Raw genomic sequence first — 16413 nt, forward strand, 5'->3', positions numbered from 1 at the left:
GATCTTGTATACAAAAAAAAAAAACATGTGAAAATGAGTGGGGAAGAGAGGGGAGACAGGAAATGGGGATGGGACGGAGGGGTGACAGGGAGGGAGAGAAGATTGGGGGAGGGAGAGGGGAGTGGGGGAGAGAGGTAGGCAGTAGAGGGGAGTGGGATCCTATGCTAGCTTTTACCGTCAACTGGGACGGGTACTCTTCCTAGTTGGATTATAATACAGAATCTTGGCCAGGTGAGCAACGCCATTACCCAAATAAATCAACGATCAATTATATAAAAAAACATGAATTCCATTTGATGACCCAATTCCTCTGCTAATGAGGGAAAAACGTTTGTACAACACAAGCTCTTGGCTTTGGCATTTAGTTTATTTTTACACTGACAACAGCTGCACTTTTAATACTCGTTTTCTCTTTCCGAATGGCAAAGACATCACCAAGCAATCAGTTGAGTAAAATTGTTTGGCAGCTTCCCTTTGTTGGGAAAAGTTGGCAAACAAACAGAAACTGGTGCTCCTGCCTCACACCTAGCTCGGCTTCACGCTGTTGAAACCAAAGCTTTCAGAATCATTGGAATCTCCCGCGATGAAGCTATCTCTGAGGGCCTTTCACTCACTCACCGCAGGCAGGTGGTCTTTCTGTCTTCTACCGACTCCTCTCCGGCCTTGCTCCCCCAGCTCTCTCTGTGCTCTGTCCCCCAAATATTCCTACAGGTCGCACAAGATCTGCCAGCAAGCCTCTGATGGTTAAACTGCCGAAATCTCGGCTCTCTGCTCACCTTCACTCCTTCATTCCTCTTTTCTCCCACCTCTGGAACAAACTCCCACACTCCCTTCAATCCCACTCCTCCCTGCAGGTCTTTAAAGCAGCTGTTCACCACCATCTCTCATCTTCCCCCATCCAAAACCTTGATCTTTTCTACCCCCACTAATTCACCCCAGATCCACCTTGTTTGTAATTCCAACTTCTTTCCTGGTAGTCCTGGCAGTGTCCATATGTTTTATGCCTCTCCCACCCCCTTTCCCATGCCTCCCCCCCAAAGCCCTCTCCCTCCCACAGATCTCTCGATGTCTCCATGTCTCTCGGTTCCTGCTCTCAAATGTTGTGTTTGTGTCCTTCCCCCTCTCTCCCCATCTTGTCTACCGCTCCCGATGTTATTTGTTTTATGTGTCGGTTTGTCTTTCTGTGTGATAAATGTTCGCTCTTTCACGAGCCTCGATCTTGTATACAAAAAAAAGAAAAAAAAAAAAAAGAAGAAGAAGTAAAATGCAATCAAATTCCTTCCAACCCCTTTATTTTTACCTGTTCCTGCAGCTCTGCAAGACGATTTGCCCTTTCCTCCTCAGAGTCTGACGTTTCGCTTAGAGAGGACGTTTCGCTGCTTATGGAAGAGTCAGAGGAAGAACCAGATCCTCCCATCCTTCCAGGGCCTCTGCTGCTCGACCCCTTGTAGCTCAGGGTACCCAGCATCATAGGTGCCATTGGCATGGGTTCATCAGGCATCTTGGCAAATCGCATCTCAAACACATCCTGTGGAAGCAGCAAAAAAAAAAATTTTTTTTTTTAACAACCAGATGCTGCTACACATTCATACCTTAGAGGTGTGAGCAACATATATGCTAATTTGAAACATCTGCAAATACAGAGCGTTAAAATGTATACAGACTCGTATTTCAGAATACCTCATTAAATAGCAAAGAGAGGTGTGACATTTGAGTGTTACCAATACCAAACAGAAGGCGTCGGCATGCGATGAAATGATTGCACGTCATCAGGCAGTCGTTTCCCACAAGATTGTACAAAATTTATTGAGACACCTTGTAATGGGAAGTGACTATGTGTAGATAAAATACATTAACCAGAATCTGTGCAAGGTGCCTGCAAGTCTGAAACGTCCAAACGTGTTAAAGAACATGAGAAGTGGATGATGACGCCAAGTGTACCACATAACCTATTCATCATGCGAGTCATAATAAAACAGGGGCAATACCCCTGGCGCTCACCTTGTCGAATAAACAGTATACTGCACCGACTAAAGGTATTTTAAACCAATTTCATTGCTTGCTAGAAGACATGGCAGCATGTAGAATCATACCAACATAACCATAAGACTTTAAACAAACAAAAAAATACCAATTTTGGGGGACTCCCCCCCCCCTACCCCGTGTACCTCCTCAGACCCCAATTTTTCCAATGCCTTGAACAAACATTGGTACATCACGGATGATGAAGGTTGTGGTGAAGTTCCATCAAAAATTGTGTGTGTAGTTTCTGAGAAGAAAGCAAACACCGATTTTGGGGGGCAACTCCCTCGTAGACCCCCAAAGGGGCACTTTTTAAATGCCATAAACAAACGTTGGTACATCACGGGTGATGAAGGTTGTGGGGTTGAGTTTCATCGGAATTGCGTGTGTAATTTCTGAGAAGAAAGCAAACACATTATTTGGGGGGCAACCCACCAAAAAATCCCCAAAGGGGAAGATCTTTTTTAATATAAAAATATATATATAACCACCTTTAGAGGCCATTTTTCCCCGCAAAGCGGGGGTTGGCCTTTTTCGGGAACCGTGGTTGTTGTTTTTTGGTCCCCTTTTTGAAGCAATGTTTTACGGCCGGATGCCCTTCCTGACGCCAACCCTTTTTGCCGCCTTTAACGACAAACAGGGAATTACCAGTGAACTGGTACTCAATTTAGCCGACCTCGGAAGGATGACAGGCTGAGTCAACCCCCCTGGCGTTAATTCAGCGATCGACCGGGATTCGAACCCAGGATCCTACGATCCTAAGCCGGCACCCTAGCCGCTAGCCCAACACCAGGGACAACACCAAGGCCCAACACCAGGGACTTTTTTAATGCCATGAACAAACTTTGGTACATCACGGATGGTGAAGGTTGTGGTGAAGTTTCATCAAAATCGTGTGTGCAGGTTTTTTGGGGGTTTTTTTTGTATACAAGATCGAGTATCGTGTAAGAGCTAACATTGATCACAACAATACAAACGAACACATGAAACATATGATAAAGGGTGCGGGATACAAGATGGGGAGAGAGGGAAGCACACAAGTACAACATTTGAGAGCAGGCACATCGGGAGATCTGTGTGAGGGAGAGGGCTTGGGGGGGAGGAGACATGGGAAGGGGGAAGGAGGGAGGGGGTAGGGGGGGGTTGGAAGAGATATAAAACACTGACACTGCTCGGACCTCCAGGTAAGAAGTCGGTATTTCAAAAACGTGAATCTGGGGTGAATTAACGGGGGTAGAAAAGACCAAGGTTTTGGATGGGGGAAGATAAGAGATGGTGGTGAACAGCTGTTTTAAAGACCTGGAGGGAGGAGTGAGATTGAAGAGAGTGAGGGAGTTTGTTCCAGAGGCGGGAGGAAAGAGGAATGAAAGAGTGAAGGTGAATACAGTCTTGATTTTGGCAGTTTAACCATAAGAGGGTTGCTGGCAGATCTTGTGCGACCTGTAGGAATATTTCGGGGACAGAGCACAGAGAGAGCTGAAGGAGCAAGACCGGAGAGGAGTCGGTGGAAGCCAGACCTAATCTAACCCTAATCCAGATCCGGCCTATCAGTGGGATACAAAACAAACTGTACAGTCTGGCAGAGGTGTGTGAGACACCCACACGCTCTACCGAGTGCAGTTCTAGTCACATTTTGTTTCCAAGTCAGCAAACTTTAACTTGTATTTCCACATTCCACCATTTCCACATTAAAAGACGGTCCTATAACGTGTGGAAGCCGTGACAGCCGGCAGTTCCGTGAGCTTTGCCAAGATTTTGTGGTCGTTTCTGGTTTGTGTATTAGTACAAGGAGATGTCCTTCAACTTCCTGACTACGACAAAATATTTCGGGAAGATGAAGAGTCTGACAGAGGAGAGGAAGAGATGGATGAAGATGATAAAAAAAAAAAAGGAACAAGCGTTATGCCTAGGTCCCCCGTCGGTGAAGTGATGCGAGTTGACAAAGTTGAAGACACAAGGCGGCCATCTTGGATTTTGACGTGGTGACCCAATTTTCAATAGCTTTCTTCCTTATGCCAAAATACACCCACACACCAGATTACAAGTTGGTACTTCGCTTAATTTTCAAGATATTCAGCTCAAGGTTCAGACATACATGGCGGCGGCCATCTTGGATGTTGACGTGGCGACCCAATTTTCAACAGCATTCTTCCTTATGCGAAGATACACCCACACACCAGATTAGAAGTTGGTACTTCGCTTATTTTTCAAGATATTCCGCTCACAAGGTTTGTTTTGTTTTTTTGTATACTGAATCGAGGCTCGTGAAAGAGTTAACATTTATTTCACAAACAAATCAACCAGACAAACAAAATATATAAAAAGAGTGAGTGGAAGACAAGATGGGAAGAGAAGGCGAAGCACACAAACATAACATTTGAGAGCAGGGAGATGTGTGGGAGGGAGAGGGCTTGGGGGGAGGAGGCATGGGAAGGGGAGGGGGGGGGTGGGAGAAAGTTCAGAGATACATGGCGGAGGCCATCTTGGATTTTGACGTGGCGACCCAATTTTCAATAGCGTTCTTCCTATGCCTAGATACATCCACACGCCAGATTAGAAGTTGGTACTTCGCTTATTTTTCAAGATATTTCGCTCAAGGTTCAGACATACATTGCGGTGGCCATCTTGGATTTTGACGTGGCGACCCAATTTTCAATAGGGTTCTTCCTTAAGCCTAGATACACCCACACACCAGATTGGAAATTGGTACTTCGCTTATTTTTCAAGATATTCCACTCACGGTTCAGACATACATGGCGTCAGACATACATGGTGGCGGCCATCTTGGATTTTGACGTGGGTTGCACCCACACACCAAATTCGAATGCGGTCCTTCGCTTACGCACGCACGTTGTGGTAAAGTTTCATCGAAAGCGTGTGTAGTTTCCGAGGAAAAAGCAAATTCCTATTTTGGGGTGTCAAACCTGGCTCCACTTTGACCCTCGGTAGACCCCTTAAACCCCGAGCCTTTTTTTTATGCCATGAGCAAACTTTAGTCACAACACAACAAATATAATTTGTGCCAAATTTGGTCACAATCCCATCAGCGGTTTCAGAGAAGTTTGAAGTGTTTACCGACTGACAGACGCACCATCGCATACAGTCACGTGAAAAAGTAAGTGCACCCCATGTAAAGCTTTGACTTTTTCAACATATTTCAACATACAGCTATTTGATCTTCATTTCAACAATATTGATAGATAAAGGTGATATAATATAACAAATATCATGAAACATTTACATTTTGTAGTCCATTGTATAATTTGAATAAACATAAATGAAAATTTCGCATGTGGAAAAAGTAAGTACACCGCTACATTTATCACTACTTCAAATACCTAAAATTAGAATAAGGTGGACCAGCTCAGGTGCAAATGATTAGAACATTGTTAGAGAGAACCTTGGAGGAACCTGTCTTATTTAAACCTCAGACATTTAGTTTGGTTTGCTCTTTATTGTTGAAGTGTGCGGCGTCACCATGCCTAGATCGAAAGAGCTCTCTGAGGCCTTCAGAAAGAAGGCTATAGATGCCTACGAGTCTGGGAAGGGATTTAAAAAGATCTCCAAACAATTTGAAATCAATCATTCGATTGTCCGGAAGATCATCTACAAGTGGAGAAGATTCCAAACAACGGCCAACTTGTTCAGGCCAGGCCGCCCCAGCAAGTTCAGCCCGAGAGCAGACCGGAAGATGCTGAAAGAAGTCTCGACGAACCCCAGAATGTCATCACGGGACCTACAGGTAGCTCTTGCCACTGCTGATGTCAAAGTGCACGAGTCTACCATTAGAAAGAGGCTGCACAAATTTGATCTACATGGGAGGTGTGCCAGGAGGAAACCTTTGCTGTCCAGAAAGAACATCAGGGCAAGAATTAAGTTTGCCAATGAACACCTTTGCCCGACCAGCACTTCTGGAACAATGTGCTCTGGACAGATGAGTCAAAGGCAGAGCTATTTGGCCACAGTACCAGAAGACATGTTTGGCGAAAACCAAAGACAGCATTTGACCACAAGAACCTGATACCAACTGTAAAGCATGGTGGGGGAAATATTATGGTTTGGGGCAGCTTTGCTGCGTCAGGGCCTGGGCAGCTCACAATCATCGAATCAACTATGAATTCTTCATTGTACCAGAGGGTGCTTGAGGATAATGTGAGGCCATCTGTTGGAAAGTTGAAGCTCAACCGAAGGTAGACCTTGCAACATGACAATGACCCTAAACATCTATCTATAATTCCAGTAATCTCTGTACGTTTGTACGTTTGTACGTTTGTCTGTCTGTGACCGCTGTTTCTCGACAACCACGGGTCCGATATACTTTTCACTTGCCAGGTATATTGCTGGGGACCCGAGGATGTGCCTTTTCAAGGTTTCATATTAATCGGACAATTACTTACCGAGCTATGTCCAAAAAACGATTCAACCAATCAGAGAGCAGCGAACTATCGCGTGATTAGCAGTTCGCCGTTCGCTTTGGCGTTGCGAATGGACCAAACCATTGCATGTAAATAGAGGGGGGGGTTCTGTGGTCGTTGCGAATGGACCAAACCATTCATGTAAATAGAGGGGGGGGGGGGGGTTCTGTGGTCGTTACTGCCACGTGGTTTCAAAGTTTTTTTTTGTTGTTGTTGTTTGCACGCATGTTTTTTTGCACCCACGTACGGGCACGCCCTAGGATGTTTACACACACACACCCCTACACAAATTTTTTTTTTTTTTTTTTTTGGCAAGGAACGGGCACCCACGTACGGGCACGTCCTAGCTTATATATAGTACGGGCATGCCCTAGTCTATCTATAATTCCAGTAATCTCTGTGTGTATGTTTGTATGTTTGTATGTCTGTGACCGCTGTTTCTCGACAACCACGGGTCCGATATACTTTAAACTTGCCAGGTATATTGCTGGGGACCCGAGGATGTGCCTTTTCAAGGTTTCATATTAATCGGACAAGTAGTTACCGAGCTATGTCCAAAAAACGATTCAACCAATCAGAGAGCAGCGAGCTATCACGTGTGCCGAACGTGGCGAACAGACTCTGCCTCGGACGGCACATTTGAGAGCGTATTCATTTATTTCACGTTGGAAAACTATGTTGCCGTTAAACTATGTTTTAAAACTAATTAAAACTACTATCTATAATTCCACGGGTCCGATAAAAAACACCGTACTCGCAAGCCGTTCGCTTTGGACCAAACCATTTCATGTAAATAGAGGGGGGGGGGATTGTCACCGTACTCGCAAGCCGTTCGCTTTGGACCAAACCATTTCATGTAAATAGAGGGGGGGGATATAATTTTAGATATATATATAGTACGGGCATGCCCTAGTACCAGTAAATCCACCAAGGAATGGCTGAAAAGAAAGAAATGGAGGGTTCTGGAATGGCCAAGTCAAAGCCTGGATCGAAATCCCATCGAGATGTTGTGGGGGGATTTGAAACGAGCTGTGCATGCAAGAAACCCCTCAAACATCGCACAGCTGAAAGAATTCTGCATGGAGGAGTGGGCAAAAATTTCTCCCAGTCAATGTCAGAGACTGGTAGACAGTTATAAGAAACGCCTACTTGAGGTTGTTTCTGCCAAAGGGGGCAATACCAGGGATTATCCTGGAGGATTTTAGCAATGGGAGAAAATCTCCCTGTGTACAAAACAATGAGATTTTTCCACAAAATTGTTTTAAGATAAAATTTTACTCGCGCTCGTCAAATCTCATTATTCTCGGGGTATTAATAAAAATAAATATGGTCAAGAAAACAAAGACGTGTGTTTCTTTCTGTATTCAAACAGACTATCTCACTCCCTGTGGCTTTTATTTCATAAATGATGAACCATGCCACAGATAAGTTTAACACATAAGTTGCCATGAATTAGCACATTTGATCACATTTAAATATGCCACTTCCTGTTGCCGAGGTGATATGCAGATCCGTCAAAAATAGAGTGGAGGGCGTCATTGTTTTAGGATCCAAATCTCTGGCTGTTACACACAGCTTGTGATGTGCAGCAATGCCTGTACTCTCGTCCGTCATAATTGTATTGGCAGGTGACTTGTGGAGCTTCTCGCTGACGGATTTGTCAATTGTTGTGTAAATGGCATCCAGAAAACCACAGGCTGATTTATAACTCGCATATGTCACATGTTTGTTCACTTTTAAATTCTCCAGATTTGGGGTATTAAGGTCAGCAAGCTGTTATACTTAGACAGGCGAATTGCTTCCTTCGACATCCAATACACCACTTTGAGACACGTCAAAATACTTTCCTCTTCTTTTGATTTATCCCCCTCAACCGTGAGTTGAAGATTTCTTCTCGCCAGTGGTGCTGCAATCTCTCGTTGGTGATCAGATGACGATATATGTCGGGTTATTGTAGTCGATTTGAAATTATTTTTACCTCGACTTAGACTGTTGCCTAACTTCTCCGATCTACACAGTGAACAATACATTTTGTTCTGATCGGCATCATATCTCAGCCAGTCTTCGAATTTAAGGACCCAGCTGTCTTGAAATGTTATTAAAGTTTTTCTGGAAGTTGCTGTCTGCACTGTGGTGGCCCTGGCCACTGTCCCGGTTTTGCCCTGCACACGGTCACTAGCTGGATCATCCTGGTTGTCCTCAGTGTTAGAACTACTGCTGGTAACTATAAAGAATCGTTTTATACTTTGCCCATCAGGCTGTGGTTGCGGAGGTATCTTTTTTGGCAGCATTTTCGGAAAAAGCGTAATCCAGAAACTACTGCAGACAGCGAACACGTGGTTGCCGAAAAGCCGTCGTTTCATGCCCCAAAACATTGTCACGGCTACCGTAAAGCGTGAAAGCGAAATTAAAATGGCTACGGTCAGTTTACAGTTTAGAATAGCTTCATCTTTGACAACTTCCAGACCTGACAAAAGCAGAAGTACACAAATTGAGACCGTTTCGCCTGAAAACTATACTGTGACAACTGACACGCTCTATGCGATTATTTTATCGCTCTGGCCAAAATTGTATGTGATATTTTCCAACTTTATGCGAGAATATCGAGGAATTGCGGCCAAAGACAATCCCTGCAATACCACCTATTAGAGCCAAGGATGTACTTACTTTTTCCACATGCGAAATTTGCATTTATGTTTATTGAAATTATACAATTGACTACAAAATGTAAATGACATGATATTTGTTATATTATATCACCTTTATTTATCAATATTGTTGAAATGAAGATCAAATAGCTGCATGTTGAAATATGTTGAAAAAGTCAAAACTTTACATGGGGTGTACTCACTTTTTCACGTGACTGTAAGCTCCCCTGAACTTCGTTCCAGGTGAGCTAATAATGATAGAAGAATGTTTCAAGGGGCAATGACTTGCGCATAAATAAATGCAAAGGAAACAATTCCGAAGACCAATGCAGTAAAGGAAAGGGTCAAAACAACAGAATGTCCATTCAATAACTAGGTTGATGAGAAACAGCAGCAGCATTTTTAGGAATAGGGATGGCTTTTGGGCTGAGATGACAAATAAATAGTGCAACCTTTAAGTTAAGACAAGCCCATTAGCAGATAAAAATAAAAAGGATTTTCACACATTTCTACCTGGCACTACAAAATTATATGAGCAGTAACTGACACTTGCTGACCTTTAAATTCCAATTCCTATTAGTCTCTGAAAATCCTCCTATACTAAAGATTGTCCTGAAAGTTGGGTCTCATAATGCACTCAATTATTTGTACGTTTATTTTTCCAACAAGAACTATGTTGGCATTTCTGCTGACCAAGACGTATTGTCTATAATCCACACCTGCATACTTCTGGACACTTATCACAGACAATGTTTATCCCCACGCTTTTTGAAGGAAAAACGAGGGGGGATATTGTAATCGACTCCGTCTGCCATCTGTCTGTCACTCTATCTCATCCTAAGCGGTTGTGCAAAATTTACCAAACTTGGTAGATATATCACCACATAAGGTGCGAGAGCAGTATCATTTTGGCCCCACCACTAGGGTTTGGCCCCATCAAAAAATGAAAGTACAGGTACATTTTAAATGAAACTTTGCATATGCAATCACCATTGGGGGACACATGGAATATTTAACGATTTTTGGATTTGACCCCCAGTTTATGGTGGTAGGGGCTTGGGGTCACAGGGGTCAAAACGGGAATTTTTTTTTATATCTGGTCAATCCCAGTGGAGCTTTTTGCCATCTTTCAACTTTGCTTTAAGTGGGAATCATGGGGATTTGCGATCTCGCACCATCGACTTCACTCCAGTATATTTTCTTTTAGAGTAACCCAAGCTTGTACATTACAGTACATGGAGCCATTGCTGCTTAGCTTATGGGTTTGACCATTACACAGAGAGAACACTCCAATCAAATGTCCCAGCATTTGCTTCAGAGTTCAAATGAAAAGAAAACACTAAATGTTTGATTCCATTATTAAACATTTAAACCAACGTTAATTTTTATTGAAAATAAAAATCACAAGGAGGAAAGGTGGAAGGGGAGAGGGGGAACCAAATACACAAATTAAAACATCAATACGCAAGCCCCACATGACATTTGCTCTTAAGAGGTCACACCTGCAGCTTGCGTGCCATGGAGACGACGTCATGATCTGGAGGATTATACTTGTAACAGTTGGAAAACATGATTCGCATATCTGCCGCAAACTCCTGCGCGTCCCGATACTCTCGGCCGTCCATCTTACGCTGGACGTGGGGAAAGGCAAATGGAGAACACCAGGAAAAGGTAAGCTTCACTGATGACGTACGCCTGCAGAGCAGAAAGCTGAACAATTTGCACACACAAAAGCATCACGTGGCGAGTCTTTCCTGCATTTGGAGCCAAAACGTTTTACAATAAAATAATGGAGTAAAGCCCGTTTGTTTTACTTGGTGTTTTTGTACTTTAATCTCAACAGCAAATTTCCCTCGGTGATTGCTGTGCCACTAACAGACACCTTAGTGTATAGGGATGGGGGAGACCAATGTTCAGATTTTATAAAGTTTAATAGACATCAGATATGACCCCATTGATTATAGCCATGGTTCAATAACAAAACAAAAAAATTCTTATTCAACATTTACCAATTTGAAGGCTGAAAAGCAGACATCTGCCAATTAGTGAAATTTGGCACGTTTTCTGCAGAAGAGAAGATGCATAATATAAATACAGGTCGGAAAGGATTAACAGATGGACAAAATCGAAAGATTTAAAGACAGATAAAGAAAGATAAGCAAAAATAAAAAAGGATGCAGGAAACCAACAAAGTGGCAAGCTGCGGAAACATTATCCATTTAGTCACATTGACTTGCAAATGACATCATAGTTCAAGTTTCATATTTACAGTGCCATTATGAAAGCTCCCTTTCTTTATCAGCGTGGCCTCTTACAGCACTTCCACCTCATCCTAAACATGGCAGTTGCTGAGAAGAGTCAAATATTACATTCCACAAAACAAACTGCACCTGATTTGCAATATCGGTAAAACCTATGGCAATGGTCCACCAAAACAATGGGCCAAGTGCAAACGGCAATGCATACACTACCTGTCAAAAGTTTTAGAACATCTCAATTTTCCCAGTTTTTATTGAAATTTACGCCGTTTAATGTCTCAATGTACTCTGAAATTAAGCATAGAACGAATAAACAATTGGAGATAAAAAGAAATCATAGAATCATTTTGTTTAACAAAATTTAATTTAAAATTTTGACTCAGCAAAGTAGCCACCTTTTGCAGATATAACCACCGAACACACTCGCGGCATTCTTTCTACAATGGAAATCAAATATTGTTCGGGAAGTTCTTCCCAAACACTGTTGCAGAAGTTCCCACAAATGTGTTGCACTTGTAGGTTGCTTTGCTTTCACCCTTCTGTCCAGTTCACCCCAAACCAGCTCGATGGGGTTCAAGTCTGGAGACTGTGCTGGCCATTCCATGATTTGAAGCCTACCGTCTTGTTCTTTTCCTCGAAGGTAGTTTTGACATAGCCTGGAGGTGTGTTTAGGGTCATTATCTTGCTGTAGGATGAACCCCTGACTTGGCGAATACCAGAGGGTATTGCATGGCGCTGCAAAATGCTGTGGTCGCCCTTTTGGTTCAGGGTGCCAGTCACTCTGTGCAAGTCGCCAACTCTGGATCCAGGAAAAGAGCCCCAGATCATCACACTTCCTCCTCCATGTTTGACAGTTGGTGTCACACACTGAGGAACCATCCTTTCACCTACTCGCCGGCGTACAAAAACCCTGCGTGATGAACCAAAGATTTCAAATTTTGATTCATCGGTCCATAAGACCTTCTTCCAGTCTTCAGTAGTCCACTGGCTTCATGGCCCAAGCAAGCCTCTTTTTCTTATTTTGCCATCTTAGCAATGGCTTTCTTACTGCCACTCGACCTGTCAAACCTGCAGCTCGAAGTCTTCTCTTCACAGATGAAACTGAGACTTGCTTACTTCAACCAGTGTTAAGCTGTGCTTGAAGCTGTTATCCTGTGAGCCGCCTATCACGCAAGCTGTTGCCTCTCAGAAACTTGTCTTCTGATTCTGTTGTGGCTTTGGGTCTGCCAGAACTCTTCCTGTCAGAGTTTCCTCCAGTTTCCAAGTGCCTTTTGATGGTGTAGGAAACTGTACTCACCGACACCTTGGCTTTCTTTGCAATTTCTCTAAAGGAAAGACCGACACTTTTAAGGGTTCTAATGGTCTGTCCGTCTTCCTGCTTACCTTTGTACCATTTCAGGTTATTCACTGGACTTGAATTGCTTAAATTTCAATAAAAACTGGAAAAATTGAGATGTTCTAAAACTTTTGACCGGTAGTGTATGATATAATGACGGGTGACACCGTCACAATTTCGGTCTTTGAGGCCGGCCGATAGGCACAGTGTGACCGGAAGGGACGAGGTTCTCCTGACCACATGGCCCTTGACTTGGTTTGTCCGCACAATGTGGGCGCTTTCAGGATGAACTTTAGCCGGGGAGCGTTCGGGCGCCCCAGTCTGATACTGCCGCCCACGCGCAGAACAACTTGTGAGTGCACGTGGGTCCCGGCGGTCCCACTGGCCTAGCGCTACCATGTTTAGACAGCGAAAGTCCGTCCCCGGGCACCACGTCTGACTGTCTTATTCAGAGAGCATGGCGACGTGGGCACGGTAGGACACCCGCGGAGCCCAGGCGGACCGGGGACGCGCGAGCCTACGCGTTAGCGGGCTACGGCGGAATCAATGGCTTCAGCCACGTCCGGGCCGATATTCGGCCCGGCCGCACCGGGAATGAACTGGTTCGACGCCCGCGCCAGAGAGGTCGCAGGCGACTGAGATGTGTTAACAAATTAATTAATTAATTTGAGATGTCCGATTCCTAGTGTTTGGAAATTTGGAAGAGCCTTTCCTAGCCTAGAAGAGATGACCCTAGCCTTTCCCTTGCGAGGGCAAGGAGGAACTTAACACTTGACACTTAAGCTTAGTTTGAAGTACACCCTGCCAGCGCCCACGGCGGGACGGTAGGGCAACCAGAAGGGACGAGGTTCTCCTGACCACGTGGCCCTCGATCTGGGAAGCGAGAGGCGTTCCATTAGTGGACGCGCCCCTCACGCCTGACTTTTGGGCGGCCCCGGCAGGCCGTTTGTTTTGACGTTCCGTGACAGGCCCCGCACCCCCACCTCCGGGCCGACCGGGCGACCGGAATGAATCCCGGTGTCCCGATCCGAACCTTCAGAGCGGGCCGGCTGCACTTTCCGTCCCTGCGGTCCCAAATACCGGAACCACCCGCATACCACTTTATTCGACAAAATGAGGTGCGGCCTACAGCCTTAGAAAACCAACCCTATACAAGTCCTTACCTTATATAGGGTTGGTTTTACCTCCAACGTATAAGGTCAACCCTATATAAGTCAATACCTCCAACGACATGTATGTATGTATGTATGTATGTATGTCCCCTCAAACGTATATTAATCAGAGCTGAGGATCTGGTCACATGACAGGGTGATGTGATTACGTCTGATGTCATTACGGCGGCTGACTCTCCACATACCGCCATTTTTATTTATATGCCGTTCATGCCGAACATATCGTCGAACCTGTCATATATTACAATCGCCATGCTCTACCCTTACGTTTTTCATTCAGTGTGAAACACAAACAAACCGATTGTTAAAATGATCATCAAATATCGAAAGCATAGACATTACGTCTCTTCCAACAAAACGGTACGTAACCAACCCTTGTGGGGTACATAGATTACAGAAGATCTTCCCTCGGTTCTGTAAGTAAAACGTACCTCACGGATGTCTGGATTCCTCCAAATTTCTTTGTTTAATGTTATAAGCAGCATTAGCAACTGTTTAAAAAGCTAATCATGTGTGTTTGTGGTTTATAATATTTTACAAGCCCGGCTATGCCGGTGTTAGATTTCTGGTCTTGTTTTATGATGCAACATATTTTAAAGTAAAAACAAGCAGAAACAAAACTAGAATGGTGCTTGGTAGAGAGCATACCTTCACCAGACCTGAACCAAAATAAAATTGGCTTGTCCTTGTCATACACCCAACCTGTACACCAAGTTTTGTCTGAATCTGTCCACAACTTTGAGATATCATGCTATATATTGTTGTTGGCCCCATATCTCAATGGTGAAGAATCACTAAAACTTATAGTATCTGGATCTTTACGTGATCTGGTCACATGGGGATGCCTTGCATCTTTCTGGCTGCATGCTTTCTGGATGCATCTGCATCCTTCTGGCTCTTACATTTTTGAGTTGAATAAAAGAATGGTTGACCTTATCTTAAAGGAGGTTACTTGCTTTCACAGGCCTCCTGCTACAGTACAATAGTGCCCAAGAAATGTGGCAGCCCTGAGGTGCAATGAGGTACTCAGGCAGGGAAAAGAACAAGGCAGATTCTCACATCCCTGTGGGAATGGCTCAATGGGCTGCGACAGAAAAGGCCAAGTTTTAGGGATGGCATCACCGACACACCACTGTGTGGGCGTGCCATGCCAATAAATACTTGCTCAATAGCCGATAAAATTTGCATGCTTTGCCTTTGTGGTGTGGCAAGCCAGGGTTGTTAAACAGAAGGCGAACAGCACGGGATGTAGAAACAGACAAATGGCTTGCCTTACAAGGCCAATGAACAACATGCCAACCCCTGAGTAGCTGGTCATCCTCCTCCCGATCCTCTTCCTCCTGACCCTTTTCCTTCTGACCCTCCACAAAAAGTTTTTTTGGTCCAACTAAACTACTAAAGCAAAACCAGATCCTTATTTTTATAAATGTCAATATGAATTGCTTGAAACACAATTGAAAAAACACATTCATGGGACACGGCCACGAAAAGAAAAAAAAAACCCATGAATTCATGAGACACTTTTCCGCCAATAGAGAAACAGGTCGCATTTTATCACCCGCGAACATGCGGAACCGGCGAATAGCGGAACCGTGAACAGCGGGGTCCGACTGTGCACAAAAACAAACACGACATAACAATATTGTAGCGTCCACAGCTAGTTATCACCAGCCTTTGACGGATGAACCGAACCAGCTTAAACTCCCGAGACGATCTCCAATTTGGCGGTTATGACGTGCGTGGGATGGAAGAACCATGAAGGCTTATTGTCACAAAAAAACAAAACATTGGTTTATTCCAAAACCCAACCAAGAACACAACAAAAAAATATATAACAATAATGGTTTATAATAAAATGAGGCACGAATGAAAATAAAGAAAATAAGGCTGAGGTAAAATGCTATGGTGAGGATCCTCCACTCAGATATAAACATGCACACAGGGTAAAGTAATAAAATGAAAATCCCACTCCAGCACTTAGCTGGCCCCAACATGGGTCCTGTAGTAAGGTCGGCAGCTGTCGAAGCCCGCAGCCACCAGGCGGGAAACTTGACAAAATGGCAGCAACGCCGTGCGTCGAAAGCACCCCGTATTGAGGCGAGCACACAGACGGCCCTCTTTCTTTCTCCCCGTCTCTCAAGGCTTCCAATCCTTTGCATGGGGAAGGACAGGGCGGCCTTCAGCTCCCTAAAGAGCCCAGCAGTCAAAGCCTCCTCACGATCGCCACAGACAAAGCAAAAGCTCCACGCTCTCCTCAGAAACCAAAATGTCCACAAAGCTTTTACTTCGCCAGCCTTCTTATTCCGCTCGCACTCCGCCCACCTCCTCGGTCCACGTCACTTGGGGGCGGCGTGGCCTGCTGGTCCTGTCCCCCACCCATAGAACCATTGTAGCTCCGCTTCTCCTAGGAGGCCTGATGCCGTATGGGTCCACAAAGCATGAATACCAACGAGCCGGCTGATGTTTTGCTCGGCCGAAGGTCGTTATACACGTCAGGGATGGCCACAGAGGGCATCATGAAAAGGGGAAAAAAATAAACCTTAAACCCTACTACTAATTAAC

General features: G+C 44.4%; 1 protein-coding gene across 1 annotated transcript in view; it reads right to left on the reverse strand.

The window, feature by feature from the left end:
- The window catches only part of LOC137422959 (bromodomain-containing protein 2), a 49402-nt gene that overhangs the window by 14202 nt on the left and 18787 nt on the right, over window positions 1-16413 (reverse strand). The window contains exons 7-8 of the mRNA XM_078773643.1: window positions 10588-10716; window positions 1276-1528 (exon numbers count right to left, since the gene is read on the reverse strand). Of these exons, the coding sequence (XP_078629769.1) occupies window positions 1276-1528; window positions 10588-10716 (382 nt within the window). The remainder of the gene's footprint in view (window positions 1-1275; window positions 1529-10587; window positions 10717-16413) is intronic.

Source organism: Myxine glutinosa, chromosome 3 (genome assembly GCF_964187855.1).
Source record: "Myxine glutinosa chromosome 3, kmMyxGlut1.1, whole genome shotgun sequence".
Lineage (NCBI taxonomy): Eukaryota > Metazoa > Chordata > Myxini > Myxiniformes > Myxinidae > Myxine > Myxine glutinosa.